This window comes from Chanos chanos, chromosome 4, assembly GCF_902362185.1.
Source record: "Chanos chanos chromosome 4, fChaCha1.1, whole genome shotgun sequence".
In the NCBI taxonomy this organism is placed as follows: Eukaryota; Metazoa; Chordata; class Actinopteri; order Gonorynchiformes; family Chanidae; genus Chanos; species Chanos chanos.
In genome coordinates, this window is record NC_044498.1 from 13,179,834 (window position 1) to 13,200,152 (window position 20,319).

The following is a 20,319-nucleotide window of genomic DNA, read 5'->3' on the forward strand; positions in this document are numbered from 1 at the left end:
TCGTGTGTGGTTCCACAAATGGAGGGAAAAAAAAAAAAAACAGCCTGGCTCTACTGCTGTTGTGGTCAGTGTTGTTTAAGCTTAAACATGTGTCTTGTTTTCTATACACAAACATGACCTGCATTGGCTCCTCTGCCTGTGTTTTCCTTTTCTTTTTCTTTTTGTTTTTTTTTTTTTTTTCTTATGTATATATTTTTCTTATGATCCCCTGATACCACGAGAAATATTCTGCATAAACTGACCATTAGTATTTTTCATTAACCAACAGTAGCAGCAGCCGTTTATTCTTTAGTCTTTAAGAATAGTACTGTACACACTCTCTCTCTCTCTCTCTCTCTCTCTCTCTCTCTCTCTTTCTCTCTCTCCTGTAAGTTCATGTCTGCTTAAACTGATTAATAACTTCATAACTGCGATAAGTGCGCATATGTTGGATTAATTAACGTTGTGTATCTATCCCCAAGGCGATACAGCACACATTTTAGTTTTAACCTTTTACTTTAAGGCATTGTTGGGTGTATAATTATGCTGCGCTTAATTAGCAAGCTATTAAGACTGCTGATGAGATAAAGTGAAGACTTTCTTCACAGACAAAGGAGAACATGTCTGATGGGAGGGAGAGGGGAAGGGAACCAAATTGTTCTTGAAGTCGGGTCGTCGTGCAGATCAGAACACAAGCAACTTGATCAGGACCCAAGCAACAGTGAAATATTTTAAGTTGCAACTGCCCAGGCTATCGTTTGGCTTCTTTTTATTCCCGTCCTTGTCAGCCGCACCTTCTGTGGTACATTTTTTTTTTTTTTTTACTTTCTTTCTTTCTACAGAGCTTTGTCCAGCTCTGTTAAGACTATTGTACTATTGGAACAGGATTTGACCCCATGTACTGTAAGCATACTCTTTAGTGCTCGTGGAAACTCTCTGAAGAGGAAATTGATTGGACTTATCAAACAATAATGGGGTTTCATTGTCTGCTTTCTGGTCTTCCCATCACTGTCAGTATTTTTTTTTTTTTTTGTGGTGTACACAAATGGCAGCCTTGGATTGAGGGCTCAATCAAATATGCAATCTCCCATCTCTCCCATACTGTCTTTGTTTTTTTCACGCGCTGAATATGTGTGAAAAATCGTCCCCTTTTCTGTTGAACAGCTTGCCGTTTATGCAATTGCACGAACACAGCCAATGCCTTTTTTAGTCTTTTCCACCTCCCATCTCCCTCTCTCTCTACCACCCCCCCCCCCCTCCATCCCTCAGTGCCAAACTGTGACCTGTCTATATGCTGTTGCATGACCATGGCAAATGGGGAACAGGATTGGTCCTGATCCTCGGGATGGAGAAGGCAATAAGTCATGCCCATCTGTACTCTCCTGTGTGTAAGACATACAAAGAATCAGATCAGTGCTATTGTAGTCTTTCCCCTAGACCTATGTTTAATGCATTACAGCTTGTTTTATGACACTACAGGCCTTGCATGTTAATACATGTTAATACACTTAGTAATCAAATAAATTCAAGAAATGCAATAATTAATGATAATACATGCTGTATGGCTCAGCCTAGCAGACAGTGACACTTGGATCAGAGGGACCAGATAACAGGATATTTTAGGGAATTGGATTCGCTTCTTCGGAGTTTGACAACTGTATGATGTACCCTTGTACTTGTTATTCTAGCAGACTTAAGGGCAGTGCGTAATTCACAGAGAGAGAAAGCAAAGGCTTCGGGTGCATCTCTTTTCACCTGTCGTTATCGTAGTGAAAATACCACCGGTCGTCATTTAGCTTCAGACACTGACGACAGTTCACGGGGGGGGGGGGGGGGGGGGGGGGGGGGGGATTTTCGAACTTTAACCCTCACACGGAGGTTTCTCTGGTGAATTTAATGTAGTAGAGGCTGCCTTGGCTTTCAAGTGAAATGGTTTTCATTACTGTGTACGCTCATGGTTCCAGGGCATTGGGAAGATGGGACTGAAGCTGCGGGTTTATGGGAGGTTTTTCCTCTCTCTCTCTCTCTCTCTCTCTCTCTCTCTCTCTCTCTCTCCCTCTCTCCCCCCTCTTGGCACTACGGCTCAGCTTTCAGAAGGAAGGGAGTGATGTTGATAGTGACAGACTAGAGGAGTGTCTTCACTCTCTGGTCTCAGTGGGCAAGACATGTTGTCCAGCACCGCCATGGTGATGACGCCCAGAAGGAGATTATGATGATGCGTCCTCACTTCTTGGCGTGGAGCCACACCTTCCCATCTGTCCTCTGTCTTCATTACAGCAGAGTTTAGAGAGGGGGAGAGACAGAGAAGAAGGAGAAGAATAAGAGAGAGAGAGAGAGAGAGAGAGAGAACAAAAAAATAATGTTCTTTCTGAAGAACTAGATCAGGACATTTGTTTTAGTCTCAGAAATGCTAAAATCTTTATGTGATTTATGATTTGCTTTTTATTTATTTTTTTTGCTTTGTTTCACTCGCCCAGTAAAAGCACGAGGAAATGTCTAATTTATTATTTTATTTATCATTTAGTTAATCTGATGATGATAGATTAAATATCTCAATTCCACCTTTTAACAATAACCAACACATTTCTGGCTAATTCCTCCCTTTCTTCTAGTTTTCTCAGAGTGATGACTTACCTCTCTCACAACAGCAGCTTATTCGCCCACATTTGTGGTCCTAATTGCATCACCTAGGCTTCCACTTTGAAGCACCATCCCCTCCTGATAGCCTTTTAGTGTGAGGAAAGAGCATCTCTCCCTCTCTCTCTCTCTCTCTCTCTCTCTCTCTCTCTCTCTCTCTCTCTGTCTCTCTCTCTCTGTCTCTCTCTCTTTCTCTCTCTCTCTCTCTCTCTCTCTCTCTCTCTCTCTGTCTCTGTAATCCTGTAATCACAGAGCACAGTCATATTTACCCAGCCTGCGTGGTCCTCATCATCCTGTCACATGCAGTATGTCTGAGGAATTGCTCTTTATTTTAAAAGCGTAATACCAATTACACTCAAAGAAAGAAGTGAAGTGAGGCATGTGAGACTAGCTGTGAGTAGTTGGTTGAGTGAAACAAAGCGCATCTTTAAATGATGGCCAGACCATGGGAAGTAGATGATCTGTTGATGGTTTAAAGATGAGCTGGAACATTATTTTGGCTCGGTTAGAAATGTATAAAAGTCTACGAGATAAAAGAGAGAAAAGTCTAAGCACCACTCTGAGGAGTCTTTTTGGTTTTGTTTGTTTGAGGGTTTTTTTTTCTTTTTTTTTTTCCTTCCGTCTTCTTCTGATTGTTTTTCATTTAGTAACTGGAAGCTTTAATGAAATTTGAGAGGAGGTGGCAAAGGGAAGATTTCAGCAGCTGGAGGGTTATCCAGTCTCCCTGCCTAATGTCCTTTTTCCAGTGGCACTTTGTGCATGTGCTGTTTACAAGATTCAATTATATTTCTTTCACCTTTTTTTTTTAAGTTTCTTTCAGCCGTCAGCTCATTGATGTGTTCTGTGTTCCCGAACAACTGGATTTGGATGCGATCAGGAGGCTCAGTAACAATTGGGAGAAAAAGAGGGATTTGTCACTGGAGGGAAATGAGTGGGTAGCTCAGTCTGGGAAGACAGAGATGAGAAAAGCGGGGCTAGAGAGAAAAGAGGGAGGGAGGAAGGGACGGGGCAGCAGGTTCTGTCGCAGTGGGAGGCAGGCTTAAGCAGCACTCTTTCCTTGCTTCCTGTGGGCTATGAGCCACCTACAGTTCAAATAATAATCAAAGGAAAAGCTGTCGACAGAACGGTGCAGGGTGTAGCACTATGTGGGGGATCTCGCATACACACCCATACATACACAAACACACACACACACACACAGGCACGAACGCACACAAACACACACACACACACAGAGCAAACCATCCCCACTAAATCAGAGAAGTCTGTCTGAATTGTTCATTAAAGTTGGACCAACTTAGTCTTCTCTGTGAAAAATAGCAAACCTACAAGAGTATGTGTGTGCTTGTACGAGCATATATGTGGTTGTGTGTGTGTGTGTGTGTGTGTGTGTGTGTGTGTGTGTGCATGTGTGTGTGTGTGTGTGTGTGTGTGTGTGTGTGAGTGTGTTTGGGCGTGTTTTTCCACGATAACCTAGCGTGTTTTTTTTTTTTTCTTCTTCTTCTTTTTTTTATCCTGCTGAATTAAGATAAGGGGTCTGGTTAATTAAACTGTCACATGGCAGTACCATGAGGAGTTGCTAAGGAAGTGTTGCTTTAATTGGGAAGGCTTTGTCTTGCTACATGTCGGTGTCTTATCCATTCTGTAATCATATAAAGTGACTGAGAAAAAAATGTCAAGGAAGCCCCAAAGAGCAATGAAACAGAGGGAAATTTATCATCCAACACTGTATTTGAGGACCTATGGAGCATAGTGTCTGAATATAGCCAGTGTATGGAAATGTCTGTAGATGTTTTTTAAGTTGTCCCTCTCTCTTTCTCTCCTTTTTTCATTGTGTCTATCATCTGGGGAATGTGATTAGGGCGTCAGAACAGTTAGGTGATGAACAGTCTCAGACGTACCGAGTTCTTCGCTGTAAATACCAACAGCAATTAAAAGTGATCAGAGAAAGAGAGAGGGCAATTTAGAATCAGAGTCCTGCATGGCCGATCAATTATGGAGATTCTGTCTCTCTGAAATGTACAAACCTGGTACTCATTACTCATGTGACTGCATTAAATTTTGTGTGTGTGTGTGTGTGTGTGTGTGTGTGTGTGTGTGTGTGTGTGTGTGGTTGATGGGATTAGATTCTCGGTACATTGTGTGAACCAAATGTTCACGGGAGGATATAAAACGTCAGACGAGTGGAGAGCTCATGAGGACATTTTTGAGGGAATGGGAATATTGCTGTTACTTTTTCAACAAGAAGTACCAAAATATTTCTTTGGTTATGGTTATGATTATGGTTATTGTTTAGGTTATTGTCAGGGTCAGGTTACAAAGATTTAGGTATAAAATGTGTGTGTGTGTGTGTGTGTGTGCGTGCGTGTGTGCGTATGTTTTTGTATGTGTGTGCATGCGTGCGTGTGTGTGTGCGTGTGTGTGTGTGCGCGCGTGAGACGGTAGATGATAGAGATCAGCCTTGATTAAAAAACTGTAAATCTCTAGATCAGTGGGCCCCATGGCCGTCTAGATTTCCCTCACAGGCAGAGATGGGCTGGATGAGCTGGTGACCCCCAAGATAATCTAGTCAGGAGATTGTGATAATGCCTCTTCAGATGAGTGAAGTGATCGCCAGAGAGAAAGAGAGAGGGGGAAACGAGAAAGGGGGAGAGGGCCTCACTGAAGAAAATCACACCACTGTAGCTAGGCAACGGCCGCCGGCATGCGAGTCATCTCAAAACAGGTAAAACTAATGTCCCTCTGTAGTTTAGGAGTCACAGCATGCCTTTCTCAGAGTAACTCCATGGTCTTATATATAGTTATACATATATAGTTATATATACTACTCTATAGTTATAAAGTATTAATATCTCGTAGCAATAATTAAATTCAGAGAAAGCTTGTGATAAATTCACAAAATGTTTGTCATAAGTAGTAGATCTCACTTCATATAAAAGTAATATACATGAACTGCACAGCATACAACATATAAAGAGTGACATTTGTTGCCTTGGATTTGCCATGACAATATACATCATTCATTTTATGCAGTTCTTGTTTATTTGAGCCTCATTGCCCGTAGTTGGCAATTACAAATACACCCCACCCCGATAAAAAAAGAGAAATAAATAAAACAATTGTTATGGAAATTGAGAGACGCATGACCGGGTCTTTCCGTCGGTGCTTGCATTTCCCACCAGCCTTAGTATGTTTTGCCCTGTCTCCTCGCACCACTGCAGGTCCGACACAGCTGTTACATCAAAATGACAAGTGTTTCTAGAATAATCTTCATTGTTCACTGGCCAATAATCGAAGTGCGATCACGCCGCCACTGGTTGTTATCCTCTGAAAGCCCCTGGGGGCCGGGAACCTGAGTCTGTACTCCCAGGGAAGAGATCAGTCACTCTGAAATGGGCCAGTGCTGTGATTTCTCCCTGGTTTTTTGGGTTTTTTTCATAACAGGAACAGGGTACTCAAAGCTAACTCAGCATCATCATGCAAATTTGTTGGTTTGTTCACTTTTTTTTGTGGTCTAAAAGGCTCTAAGTTTGAACCATAAGCTCATGTTTAATTAGTGTGGGCAAATTGCACCATCACTATGACTACTATAATGATATGATAAATTGCACCATCGCTGTGATCACTATAATGCTATGATAAATTGCGCATCACTGTGTTCGTAAGGCTTTATCACTTCAATGAACTGAGAGACAGAGAAAGAGACAGATATGAATCATGAGAGACATATGTGAAAATACATTAAATAATCCATTGTTTGGGACAGCCGCCGATGTCTTCATGTGGATACGCGTGTAACTGCGCAGTTCCCAGTGCCTTTTCTAAAACGGAGAGTGCAGCACTCTGGTGACACAGTGAACATGGATGTTATCAAAGGCCTGGCTGTAATTTTGTGTCCTGAGCGCTGTGGAGCTTTGTGTTTCTAATCCTAGCGTAATGGATTTAGGGTGGCCACAGACTTTGATCTGCCACACGCTTTCTTTTCAGGAACCAGGACGACTGTCACCGTGACTCGTCCTCTCCTGTTGCCGGGGAGAATGTTTTTTTTTTTTTTTTTTTTTCGTGTGTGTGTGTTTTTTTGGGTGGGGTGTTTTTGCCTTCCCTCAGACGCGTAGCGTTGATTGTTTGGGTCGGGGGGGGGGGGGGGGGCGGGACATTGCTTTATGTATGACACTCTTGTCTCATCATGTTGTTTACAGCCACAGGTGTTTTTATCAATTCACAGATCTTTGTTTTAAGATTGCTGAGCTCACATAATCCTCTTCTTATCTAGTGTAAGCCCACTAATCTTTGACCCTAATCTTGTAGCACCACAATGAATTGTAGATGCGGATATATATATATGTTTTTTTTTTTCCCCCCTTCTCATCTCAGCAGAGGATAAAATCTTAATTATGAATACATTTTGTATCCTGTATACAGCAGAAAACCAAAATATATCTTTCATTATTTTTATGTTGACTGTCATTGTTTCCTTTTCAACATTTCCTGAAAAGATTATTTTCTTTGTTGCAAAACACATACAGACAATGAGCGGGGGGGGGGGGGGGAGGCAACAGAAATGTGATATTCAAGGAAAAAAAAAAGGTCTAAATGATTATCCCTCAATAACATTGAGACTAATCGGCTCTTATTGCGTTTCAGTTAAATGTCTCGTTATAATTTAATCATGTTTATGAAGGCATACACATATTTATATATTTATGTGTGGGCTATGCTAGCTGCTAGGGTCTAGACAGCAAGCAGCACCGCGCTCCGAGGACGGCAAAACGTCAATACTAACTCAATGTGTTAAAATGGAAAGCCGCTAGCTCACTCCGCTGCAGAGACAGGATATGAGAGAGCAGACGGAAGATGAGAGTTTGACTGATACTGCATGAGTGGGTCAGTTAGCTTCATTACTGTGTTAGAGAAAGGCCTCGGAAAACCTGATAGCTTTGACCAGGAGACCTCGTCATGGACACCGGGCTCTGCTCTGTCTCTGAATCCTTCATTTGATTTTATTTTCACTTACGGCCTTAATTCCTTTGGGGTGGGGGGTGGGGGGTGGGGGGGTTGTTTGTTCTCTTACATGAGAGGAAGTTGTTTTAACAAGTCAGGGTGGCATTGAAAATTGCAGGGGCTTTGTTGTTGGTAATGCTATAGAGCTGAAAATATCAGATACCAATCTCCAAACAGATCTGTAACTGATGTTTGAAGTGAGTGTTGGAGCCCCCTTCAGTGTTCTTCAGAGAAGTCCCTTCCCTTTTCCTATGATATCTAAGCACTGCTGTTTTGGTCCTCAGGGGGCAGTGAACCCCCACTGTCTCCAGCTGGGATAAGACAGTCTTTATACCATGACCGTACTCAGCTTGAGGGTTAAGTATAACCCAGCTGTTGGCAATGAGATGGGCAGAAGGAGGGGATCTCAGCAGCTTTGTGGCAGTATGAATCCTGACAACCATAATATGGCAAAGTATCCTGAAGGCAGACAGGAATAGTTGATGTTCTCCTTATATTTATGTATCTACATCTTTCATTTTTTAGTTGATCTAAGACTACCTAGCCTGGGCATGCATGCTGTCCTTAATGAATTTTTCAAATGAAATTGAGAATGCTAAGAGAGAGAGAGAGGTGTTTCTCATGCTGTGTTGTATAACAGAACCGAATGACAGGCTTCAGAAATACAGGCCTGTCCTTTTCCTGTCTGACTGATCTATTCACCAGGGAGCTGAACAGATTGCTTTAAATGACCTACAATCTTAGTGCGCAAAGGGCTAGTTTTAATGGATCAATTACACTCACGATTACATTAATCAAATGCTTAATTGAAACTGAAGTCTCCTGAAGAATTGCACTGTTTGCTCTTCTTTGCTCTGAGATGACAGAGTGTGAGTGAAGGCTCAAGAGCACCCCTATCGACTTCTGTCTTCTTCTTTCTTTCTTTTTTTTTCTCTTTCTCGCTTTCCTTTTGCACTCACATACATTCATATATACACTCGTCTTCACTGTCTGTCTATCATCGCGCCTCTAGAACTGTCAGGGCGTCTTAATTAAAAGGTCACACCTTATCCAAACGTGAGTTTTCTCCCTGCCACCTCTCAACGCTGTCCCAGCTGTAATGGGGCGGAAGAGACCCCCATTACACGGCTGGCCACGACACAATGTACTCTAAACACACCAAGGTAAAAGCACTACACACACACACACACAAGCCGCTGTTAATGAGGAATTGTCCTAAGCGAGTGCTTGTTTATTCAGCTCAGCACATCGCCTGACGTCCCCTTTCATAGCCAGTGAAAGTGAGACGATTGACTGACGTGTAATCCTACTTCCTCTTTCCTCCTGGACTCGAGGGAACGATCACAGTGACAAAGTGATGACACTCATAAAGTATGAAATCCAATTGTGGGGAAACTGGGGAGGCGGAATGATGAAGCATTGACATTTACATCCTATGAGCAGAGTTAGGGAAAGACTTCTGTAGTCTACTCTACTCCTTGTTTTAGTCTAGACAGAAGAGCAAGATGAGGACGCTTGTAATAGGGTGTTTTTTTTTTAAACTTTGACCTGATTGTTATTTCAGCATTTGTTTGAGGGTTTGTTTTCTTCTTCTTCTACAAAATATCACAAATTTCTGAAGACATGAAAATTCTTTTTATAAATAAGTTCTATTCTCTGTGCAATAAAACACTGGGACCAAGCTGTGGATAGGGTTTTTTTTTTATTATTATGCTTGGTATGGTTTTGTTCTTATGAGCAGATGAGTCATTAAATTTCAAGGCTTTAAAGTTAATTCTCTCTCTGAAACAGCACTGAAGCTTAGCATTGAAACAGAGTTTTTAAAATAGAACACACACTTTGTAAGTGATGATGAACCTCTCAAAATGCCTTAAGGGGGGGAAAACAAAACAGATTAAATCAATTAATGAGTTCAGCAAGTGTGTTTTTGAGTGCATTTCTGCCTAATTAGCTGCATCATTATGGCATAAGTAGAACTTGTTTGAACTTGCCTCCTAGGATCCTCAGGTGTGTTTGCACCTGCATGACACACACACACACACACACACACACACTCCTTCACAATCCTTCTGCGGATTTTCTGGGATTTTCCAAGAAACTCAGAAGCTCAGGCTGCAGGTGACACAAGCCGTGGAGGAGAATGAAAACACACCCCGCACACGCCACACAGATAAAAGAAAGGAAGAACGCTACACCCAGCGTGAGTCTGATCCCCTATGTCCTAATTACAAAGGCTTAAATGAAAGAGAGGATTAGAGTTCGATTGGCGCTGGGTTTTTCGCCCTCTCTGTTAATATGCACTGACTCTCTCCGCCGGTATCCAGGTGAAATCCAACACCTCTGCACCCAGCTGTCTCCTCCTGAATATTTATCCCCCAAATGAAAGTCCTTGCACTTGCTGATCCGTTTGTGTATGACGGGGTTTTTTTTTTTTCCTCTCTCTCTTTTTGTTTTTGTTGCTATTATTTTATTTATGTATTTCTTTGATCGGTTGGTTGGTTGGGGGGGGGGGGGGGAGTTGATTTGTTTTGTTTGTTTTGTTTTTTTTGTTCGTTTTGTTTTTTTTTATTTTCGTTCATTTTTCTTTTGGGGGGGTTTCACTACCCCGTCTTTTAAACTCTGGATGCTTCTGAAAAGCACATTTTTATGGCCCCTGCGTGTGCGTGCTGTCACTGCCACTCACTGGTTTTAAATGGCCTCTTTGTCCTCCCTCAGCTAGGCCCCGAGGTATTACTCTGCAATCTCACAGCCATTAGATCTTATTAGTATAAGAAATGCCAGCGGCCAGAAGACATTTAAATTACACAGTGTCTTCAAATGCTGGGCTATTGAATGAACTCAAGGTTCTCCAACTTTCTCCTAACCGGTGGATGAGAATTGTTTGTGTTTGATTCTTTTTTTGCAAGGGAGGAGAGAGAAAGACAGGACGTTGAAGGCCTCCCGTGGTCAGTCTTAAAAACCCGAGAAAACTGCCGCCCGGAGAAATAGATTTATCCATGTTTGGCTGTAAAAAAAAAAAAAGGAAAAAAGAAAGAAAGAAAACAATAGAGATTTGGGCTGTGTTTTTTTTTTTATTGTTATTATTATTATTCTCGCTCCATATTTTTAGCATCTGTTGAAGAGTCTGTGCTTAATTTAGACAGTGCATTTTTGTCAGTTTGCACATCACAATAAGCAGACAGTGTATATTTGATTAGTCTGTAATGAGACACTGTGGTGCAACAATGGAAGGCTTATTTAGAACAAAGAGACAATGGTGAGTCCCAACATTGTCACGATGTGAAATTCACGTACTTGGTCGTCTGAGAAGTGTAATTAGAATTACAGGAGGCTACTGGAAATTTACATTTTTGTTGTTTTGGACAAATTTTTGCCATGGAAAGTCATCATTCGAATCATGCTGCCTTGTTTGTGTTTACAGTGACTTGTTTCTTTTTGTCATTCACACATCAGTGTGTTCACTGAAAGACAATCTGGCACGTATACATCTATTGTAAATATAAACATTCAATGAAGCAAAACAGTTGTGCATCGCGGGGTGGTCTTCCACATTATTTACACTCGCTTGGATAAAATTATTTAAGGCTGATTTCATCTTTTTGTTCGCTATACCTATGTCAGTTGAAACAAGAACAATAGAAGTAGCAAAACCTCATTTATTCACTCACTGCTGTTCCAACTTAAATATACAATAGATGCGAGTCAAAGTGAATTTTCTAGATTGGATTTCCTCTCCCCATGAGAACTTTGAGCGTAATCTTACAGCGTCTAATGACAATAATGGAATAATCCCAAACACAATCGATTAAGGGCCGTTTGAATGAGATCTGACGGGGTGTTATTAAAACACACGTAGGCTTCTACACATTCAGATCTGATGTACTGCTCCTAGCTAGGAGTGAAGGTGTAAAAGCTGAAGTCGTCCAAGACTGAAGTATTCGTAGCGGCCTGACAAGGTTCAGCGATCCATGAACATGGCTCCAAACATCCCCTCCTATCTTTTTTCTTTCAAGTTTCTCAGCTGAAGGTTACAGTGTCCCCCCCTCCCCGAAAGGCCACCAATCTTTACCCTGCGGCCAAACGCCTAGACCCCCTCAAACCACAGGTTGGGTCCCCTGCTGTTCGACCGAAATGGCAGGGCCACCTCAGTCCACTCAACACCTCCTCTTTTTCACACCTCCACCTTTCCCAACATTGTCTTACCGCTCAAATCTGAACTTCAAGGTGGCTTGCTTTATGAATGGCTATTGATTTTGCTTTTGTGCGTTTCTTCGATCTATTTTCTCACTCCTCTTTTTCTCTCTGCCGCTTTTATTCTCTTTCTCGTCGGCCCTTTAGATACCTTAGATACCATAGCTTTGAATGACTAGGACTAGGCATTAGAAACTTCTCACTAACCGAGAAAATAAAGTGTCCGATCAAAAGACAGGTGTCCTTAGTTATACTTTGCCAGCTTTTTCCTCCGCTCGAATGCTGTGTCTGGCCCCTTTTTGTGTGACCCCACCACCACCATACACACACACACAAAACCCTCTCTGTGTGGTGGTGGTGTTCAAAGAACCCACAAAATATTTAAGCACTGTAATTAGAATGCTACCACTTGTGAAAAGAGCTGAGAACAGAGGCTACAGGTTGTAATTTAATCAGATACACCCCCCCCCCCCCCCCCCACTCTCTCGCTCACTTGTTCCCTCTCTCGCTCTCTCTCACACAAAACACAAACACACTCTCTGTCGCTCGCTCTCTCTCACACAAAACGCAAACACACTCTCTCTCGCTCGCTCTCTCATGCGCACACTCTCTCTCTCGCTCGCTCGCTCGCTCTCGCTCACACACACACACACACACACCTGCTTCCGCACACACATACACACGCTCTCACATGTATACACACACATATATATACAGGTGAGCAGGTGCAGCAGCATTCTGTCATTGTGTCCTAAAGGCCTTATCCAGCTGCTACCCCAAACTTCTCTTTGCGGGGAACCAAATACCCCTCCTCCTCCAAGCCTCATCACCTCCGCCCCCCCTAACCAACTGCGCCCCTTCGTCTACCAGGACACAGGTGTTTGCCTTCTGATGCCACAGAGCTCATGCTGTGTAGCACTACATGTCACTGCTCATCTTCTCTCTCCCCCACGCTGCTCTGCCATACATCAACACACGACCATGCTATTCACTGTACAAATACTGTCCAACGCCGTTTCTTTTTTTGTTGTGTTTTTTTTTTTTTTCTTTCCCGCTCCGCTGAGTGTATGCAACATTGTGCCAAATCCGCAAAGTGCTTTAAGTTTTGTACTTCGCGCTTTTTAAACAGACACGCGTTGCGTTCCTGCGATGAGCCGTTGCGTAAAGCTTGCCTGAGATGCCGTGTTGAGTTTGAGGGGGTCCTGCGCATTGTCCTGCGCCGCTGAATTCATATAGGGCTGTGCCGTAAAGTTGAAAGCTTAAAGATGCTACAATATTTTACTAAGCTGTAAGTGTGAGGGCCCCCCCCCCCCCCCCTTCCCTTGATCCAATACTCTGGGCTCGTTAATGCCGACTCATTAATCATGGTGTGGGGCAGTAAAGCATGGCAGAGCTGGGACCACCGAGCAGGGCGAGATAGCCACATGCCTGGGGCACCGGCGACTGTTAGGGAAATCAAACTGTCTTTTATTTATGAGGGGCCTTTTCACTGTGAATCAATGTGTATGTGTGTGTGTGTGTGTGTGTGTGTGTGTGTGTTTGTGCTTTTTTTGTGTGCGCTGTGTCTAAATAACTAGTTGAAGTTTCTTCAGTTGTTTTTACAGATATTTAGGAATGAATTCAGAGATTTTTTTGGTGGGGGGGGGGATTTTTTAGTTACACAGAGAAATCAAAAGTCTCTGACTTTTGGATTTTTTTTTCTCCTCCTGTGGGCGCTGTTGTAGCTCAGTCATTTCCCTCAATAACTAGGATCATAATTTACCGGAAAAAAAAAAGAAAAATAAAATAATAATAATCACTTGAGGTTTTTGGACGGATTAATTATATTATTCTATTATTCATCTTCTCAATTTTTCAGTCCATTTCTAAGCCTGCTAAGCAGGCCATTTCTTCGTCAACTTATAAAAGTCAGTTCATTTTGGCAATTAGACAAGTGATCTAAAAATCCGCGCCCAGCTCTTTCGAACATCCACAGTTATGGCAACGAGACAGTGGGTGCTCTCCTAGAATAGAATGGTTCCAGCCCCATGTCCCATAGTAAAACATGTCACAACATGGTAAAGTCGGCACAAAGCCTAAGAAAAAGTTCAAGGGGAACATTTACACCACTCTCTTCATCTTTTTTGTTGTTGTTGTTATTGTTGTTGTTGTTGTTGTTGTTGTTTGTTTGTTTTTCCCCCTCTCTTGTCTCGCACCTATGGTCCGTTGACATTTTTAATCTAGGCTACACATCTCCCACCTCTCCTGACATTTTGCAAACAGGCACCGTGCACGAAATTCCGTCGTTTCATCAGTCTGCCTGCCCACTTGAGAAGAGAAAGGAGAGATTGAGAGGGAGGGAGGCAGAGGAAAATGAAGGGAATAGTGGGGAGACTGTGGCTCAGACGATGCAGGAAGCCGAAGCATTTGGCCCAAGTAGAGACGGTGGGAGTGAAAAATGAGACGCTAATAAAAGATTTGGCAGAAGCCCTTAATGCACCCAGTCTGAGCGTGTGCTCTACACCAGAGCCCTGATTACTCCCCTCTCTCTCTCTCTCTCTCTCTCTCTCTCTCTCTCTCCCTTTCTCTATCTCCATCTCTCCCCTTACTCTCTGTCTCTCTGAAATCAAATCAAGCACACAACTACCCACATTTCTCAAAGGGGAGGATGCAGAAAAAGTAAAGAAAGAAAAAAGAAAAGAAAAGAAAAGAAAAGAGCTGGCATTGAGGAGCATCACAGCTTTCATGAAAAGCTCACAGCTTCAGGGTTTTGTGTATTAGACACAAACTCTTTAAGTGGTCTGAATTCCACTCAGCCTCTTCCCACCGCACCTGAGAAAAAAAAACAAAAAAAAAAACCCCAAAACCACCCATCCTAGAGATGAGTACAGGCCGTGAGAATTTATAGTGAGAATGAAACTGGTTTGATTCTAATTACGTCTCTGTGACAAAGCCACGCTTTGGCTTTCTGTTCTATATAGTGCAGTCATCATAGAAGCACCAGTGGTCTTAAAACCAAGTCATTACAGAGCCTTGTAATTGCTAGCAGGACGTGGCAGAGGGCTGTGTGAGAACATGGCTGCCTGCTTTCTGCTTGTTTGTTTCAACCCCTTTCCAAAGGGATGCATCACAGGACGCGTTTTCATATCTGAATTTATAATGAGTCACAGACACCTGGCTTAATATAGTGTTGCAGGTGAGAAAGGAGTCTACACATTGTTATGGCTCCCAAGAGATGACATTTTGTTATTGAGAATTGTACAAACAAGACAACTTCTCAAGTCAGTGGTCTGCCCTGGGAGAGTCCATGCTCTGAATATAATGAGATTTGCCATACACACATCATTAGGTTGATGAGTGGAGCTAGCATGCTCCAGTATTTAGTGTGATCTACACTGAGAGAGAGAAAGAAAACTGCATCTATCTCCTGCCTCTCTCTCTCTCTCTCTCTCTCTCTCTCTCTTTCTCTCTTTCTGTTCCTCTTTTTTTCTCTATCTGTTTTTCTGCTCTTTACTGAAAAGCTTGGCTTGAAATTCTCTCCTCTCAGAGTTTTCTATGAAGCTCAAAGCCTCTTGCCTGAAGCCCTTGGTCACACAGTGTCGCTGATGTGAAAGCTCACTGTCCAATCAATACATGGATCTGTGTGTGGATAGTCACAAAAGCACAGGAGGAGCATACAATGCACGTTTAATGAAGTGGACATAAAACTGCCAATAACCTTGTGTGCCTTCTCTGTGCGTGTTTGTGCGCGCTTGTGCGTGTGTGCACGCGCATATGTGTGTGTGTGTGTGTGTGTGTGTGTGTGTGTATGTGAGTGTGAGTGTGTGTGAAGGAGAGTTGGGTGCAGTGAATCACTCTGCTTCCTGTTTCGCATCTGGCAGTAAATGAATGGCCCCCGCTGGTGTCACATGTCATATTGTTAGTCATGGGTGTCCTGCCAGCGACTCAAGGTCACCTGCTCCGCCCAGGCATGAATAATCTATACGAGGTTTGGTTCCTCCTGACTGGGTGCATAGAGATGTGTCGGCATGGATTATTTATGCCTTAATATGGCCTGTCCTGAATGAACAATCAGTTCTGAGAATGGCAGAGAAGGGAGTCAAATGAATTCCCTACGTCGGCATGGCGACCGTTGATAAGATGTATTTGTATTGTTCGTCTCTCAGACATGGAGTGTGCAGTTTCTCTTGTTTTCTTATTTGACCTAAGCTGTTCTGCCTCATGCAGATGTCATGAGTACAGCGTGACTGAAGGGAAAGTATTGAAAGTAAGAAGGTTAGTGCACCTGGTGATAAACAACAGAATAAGTCAACACTTGTTGACTCCGTAAGAAATCAAGAAAACACAGCTTGAAATTGCTTTATCAGAAAATACAATCCTGTTCACAAAACACACTCACTTTGTGATTCAGCTGAGCGTTGGCGCTTTACAGACATCCGTCTCCTTATATATCACAAGATCAGATCTGTGTACCGTCTCGTGCCTCTGATAAACACAGATGCTGAATACCTCAATCATCACTCATACAGATGATAATGAATATCTCTAAGCTAATTAGTTCTCTATCTCCTATCCTAATTGTCAGACCTTTTGTGGACCAGGCATTATTTGACATCTTGTGAAGAGCATCGTGTGGTTACAACAAGATTAGCTAGGGATGCTGTTGTCTGACATAAAGGGAGAACGCCAGGCATGCACAGACTTTACTGAGGTCTTTCAGTCATCACTATGGGCACATAGGCCTGTATCTAACAACTCACTGAGTTTCGTTCTAACCTGTGACTGGGTAGATATCAGTGTTTTATGGTATTTGTGGCTGTTTGGCCCTGTCTATTCTTAAACTAGAATCCAGACCTTTCTATCTTACCCTCACATGTCTGGCATCATCCCAAATGTCAAGCGTTCTCTCGTGCGCTCTGCCGGCCCCTCTCAGAGTACTCCATAATGCCCTTCTGAAGTCTCTCCTGCTTCAAAGTGGAGTCCCAAGGGGTACGGTGCAAGACCGTCGAGCCACAGCAATCCTGAATGCTTTCCAGAGACCGCTGAACCGTGACCACTCGGACGAGGCCCTTCCAACACTGGAAACGCTCCTGGCAGGCAGGGTTATTAAGCTGAGTCTCCATCTGTTTAGAAGAAAACCCAGCTCTAAGACAACACATGTAACAGAGAGACGCTCTTTGACCTCAAGAGACATAAGACCACTGTACCGTAACCTTCTCCTCACTCCTCTGAGAGACAGTTTGTGCGGTTAGAAAACTTCCAAGGTTACCGGTAACACGCTCACACACCTTTGTTGAGCTTGAGACATGGGGAAATTTGGGGTTTTGTTTGTTTATTTATTTGTTTGTTTGTTTTGCTCAACCCAATGGAATCACTGAGGTTTATAAGCAAGCGGGGAAAAATAAAAAAAAATATTTGTCATCTGCTGTTCGAGCCTCTTTCAGCAACAGTGCGAAGGTGTGTTCTCATGTATGATTCATGACCAGGTCCAGGATTGATCATTTATTTCTCTTGTTGAGCATCTTTTGTCAAGCTTCAGACCAAAATAAAAACAAAAAAATCTTTCAGCCAGGTCGTATCCTTCTGTCAGCAGCAGCAGCAGACAGGAGAATTTGTATGCGTATTCTGTGCCATTGAATATTCAGGGAAGAAAGAGTTTGAGCACTTTCTTATCCTTGTAAGGGTGCTTTTAAAGAAAAGAGCCACCTGTATGCAGGCTGTAAAATGGCTTTTATTAAATAGGTCTGTCTAAATGTCGGTCAGTACGAGTTTCTTTCACTGCTTACAAGCACAGGTCCCAAAGTGGCCTTTCTCTATCGCTTCTTTTGTCCTCCACCACATCCAAGCAGCTTCTTAGGTTTTTTTTTTTTTTTTTCTTTTTGATCCTTACTTTGGAATGTTGTTAGTGTGATACAGGTACGTGTTTTTTTGGGGGTTTTTTTCCTCGACACAGAAGGAAAAGCACAGTCGACCAGGTGCACATAACGGGAACGTAACCGCGACCACAGCCCAAGAGGGCCGCGGAGAACCCTGGCGATCTAAATGAGTGAAAACAAGCGGAAAAAAAAAAAAAACTGTTGTCTGCTTACAGCAAGATAAAGCTGTGTTTAACAGGCACCTATGGGATTACAAGAGGCAAACACACAGAGAGGTGCATAGCAACAAGCCTTGAAAAAGTAGTAGCTGTTGTTGTTGTAAGAGTCATCAGAGAACAGACAGACAATACATTATAAACAATCGTGAAACAGCGGTTTATGCTTCGGCGGATAAACAAAAGATCGTACCTTTTATTATTAATGCAACTGATATGTTGCCTCTTTCATGAGAAAGAGAGAAGATATTGCTGGGTACAGACAATAGAATTTTGTTTGAATTTGTGAGTTTCTGTTGTGTTCTGTAGAAATGTTTGATTCTAGCAATGCCTGGCTTGGGGAGAGTAAAACATTGGTCACTGCATGCTGCGTATGTATTGTAAATACTTACTCTCTCACACACACACACACACACACACACACAGATATATACAAAGAACTCTCTCGCTGAGACTCAGCTTTACCTGAGATCTTTGAACATTTGTATTCAGAGGATCGCAGCTGCCTGTGCCTCTTTATTTATTTATTTATATATTTATGTATTTATATATATATTTATTTCATGTTCCATTTTTCCTTTTTGCTCGTCACAATCCTGGACCCATTTGACACGCCATCAGAAACAGCCCATAATAATCCAGAATGTGGTTCCTTCTCAGCAGAGATGAAAGAGACAGACTAACACACACACACACACACACACACACACACACACACACACACACACATATACATACACACAAGGCACTTGGCTCAACTATATGGCATGGCTGTCTTGGGAAGGCTTCAAAGCTCAGTGACATAAATTTGTGATAGCAGCACACAATCTTGCCAGAACTGAACTGTTGTTGTTTAGCCATGTGTTTGTTTGTGTGTGTGTGTGTGTCTGTGTGTGTATGTGTGTGTGTTTCCTGCCATCCCCTTGATCATGCGCATGGAAAAGCCTCTCTCAGCCAGCTGCTACACTCCCCTCCCCTAAACACAGGAAGACCTTCTTTTTATAATTAGTTTATTTGCCTCTATTTTGTTGAGTGTGTGGGAGGTGGGAGTGCACGCATTTCATGACGATGTATGTTGTTCTCTCTATGTTTACATGGAGTATAACTAACTAGGATTTCTCTCTCTCTCTCTCTCTCTCTCTCTCTCTCTCTCTCTCTCTCTCTCTCTCTCTCTCTCTCTCTCTCTCTCTATCTCTCTCCCTCTCTCTCTCTCGCTCTCTTTCTCTCTCTCTCTCTCTCTTACTCTCTTTCTCTTTCTCAGAAGAGGACTGTGTAAACTGCACAGAAGAGTGTCGGGTCCTGGGTCATTCAGACCGTTGCTGGATGCCTCAGTTCCCATCCACTGGAGGAGGTACCCAGGCAGAGGGCACAGACTATCGCACAAACATCTTCGTCCCTGCTGGTATGGAGGCCGTCACGGCAGAGACGGAGACTTACGAGACCATCAACCCCAACGGCAAAAAGACCTTCTGCACTTTTGGCAAAGAGCGCCGCGATCACACCATCCTGGTGGCCAACGTCAAGCCATACCTAAAGGCTAAACGTGCCCTGAGCCCACTGCTCCAGGAGGTTCCCTCTGCCTCCTGTAGCCCCACCAAAGGTTGCACCTCCTCGCCTTGCTCTTCCAAAGGTTTGGCAGATGGGGCAGAGGGAAAACCAAGCACTAGCCATTATGGACCCCCAGACGGACAGTACCTCTCACCTACCAAACACACCAAGGAGCAGGGTTACCCCATGCCCCCTTCTGACCCCGTGGCCAAGGTGTTGGCTGAGGCTCGCTCTAGGATCAGCCAGGAGACTGGCGGAGACATGGACTGCGTTCTAGAGCAGAGCGGTTCAGAGATGAGCAGGGGAGGCATGGACGCGGACCAGGTGGTTCGAGACATAGACAAACTCTTGCAGGACTGCAGAGGCAACGAGGCCACGCCCGTAAGAAAGTGAGAGGAGGACATTTCCGAACAATCGTTACAAGCAGATAATAAAAGAGACAAACGAGAGAGACACATCACGATTGTGCAAGCCTCAAACTCTCTTTGAGCGAGCAGCGTGCCAAGGGGTTTGACAAAAAAAGGACCGAAACACAAAGCAACTTAAGCATTATGCTGAACACACACACACACACACACACACGCACACACACACACACACATATACACAAAGAACACCTAACCTTGAAACAGTTTGATGCTGTCTGTTTGGATTCATTGTTTGGCCTCTAGCAAGCTTTTCTTCAAGTGCCCACCAGCTCCAAACTAAACTCAAAATCTTACAGACGTCTGTTATGAAGCTACGAACAGGGATGCCTCCCTCTTCTGTTTGTGGCAGCCAGAAGCAGTGAAGTAGTTTATTCTGACAATCGCAGTTATACACGGAGGTGGTTCAAATGCTCCTAAAAATAGTTGGACCACAACAAAGAAGAGACGGATGCTCTTACAGTTTCA

General features: G+C 43.2%; 1 protein-coding gene across 1 annotated transcript in view; it reads left to right on the forward strand.

Moving 5' to 3' along the window:
* pcdh17 (protocadherin 17) overlaps nt 1-19,819 on the forward strand; it is a 51,918-nt gene extending 32,099 nt beyond the window's left edge. Inside the window, exon 4 of the mRNA XM_030772526.1 lies at nt 19,140-19,819. Coding sequence (XP_030628386.1) covers nt 19,140-19,819 — 680 coding nt within the window. The remainder of the gene's footprint in view (nt 1-19,139) is intronic.
* Nucleotides 19,820-20,319: the final 500 nt, after the last annotated feature.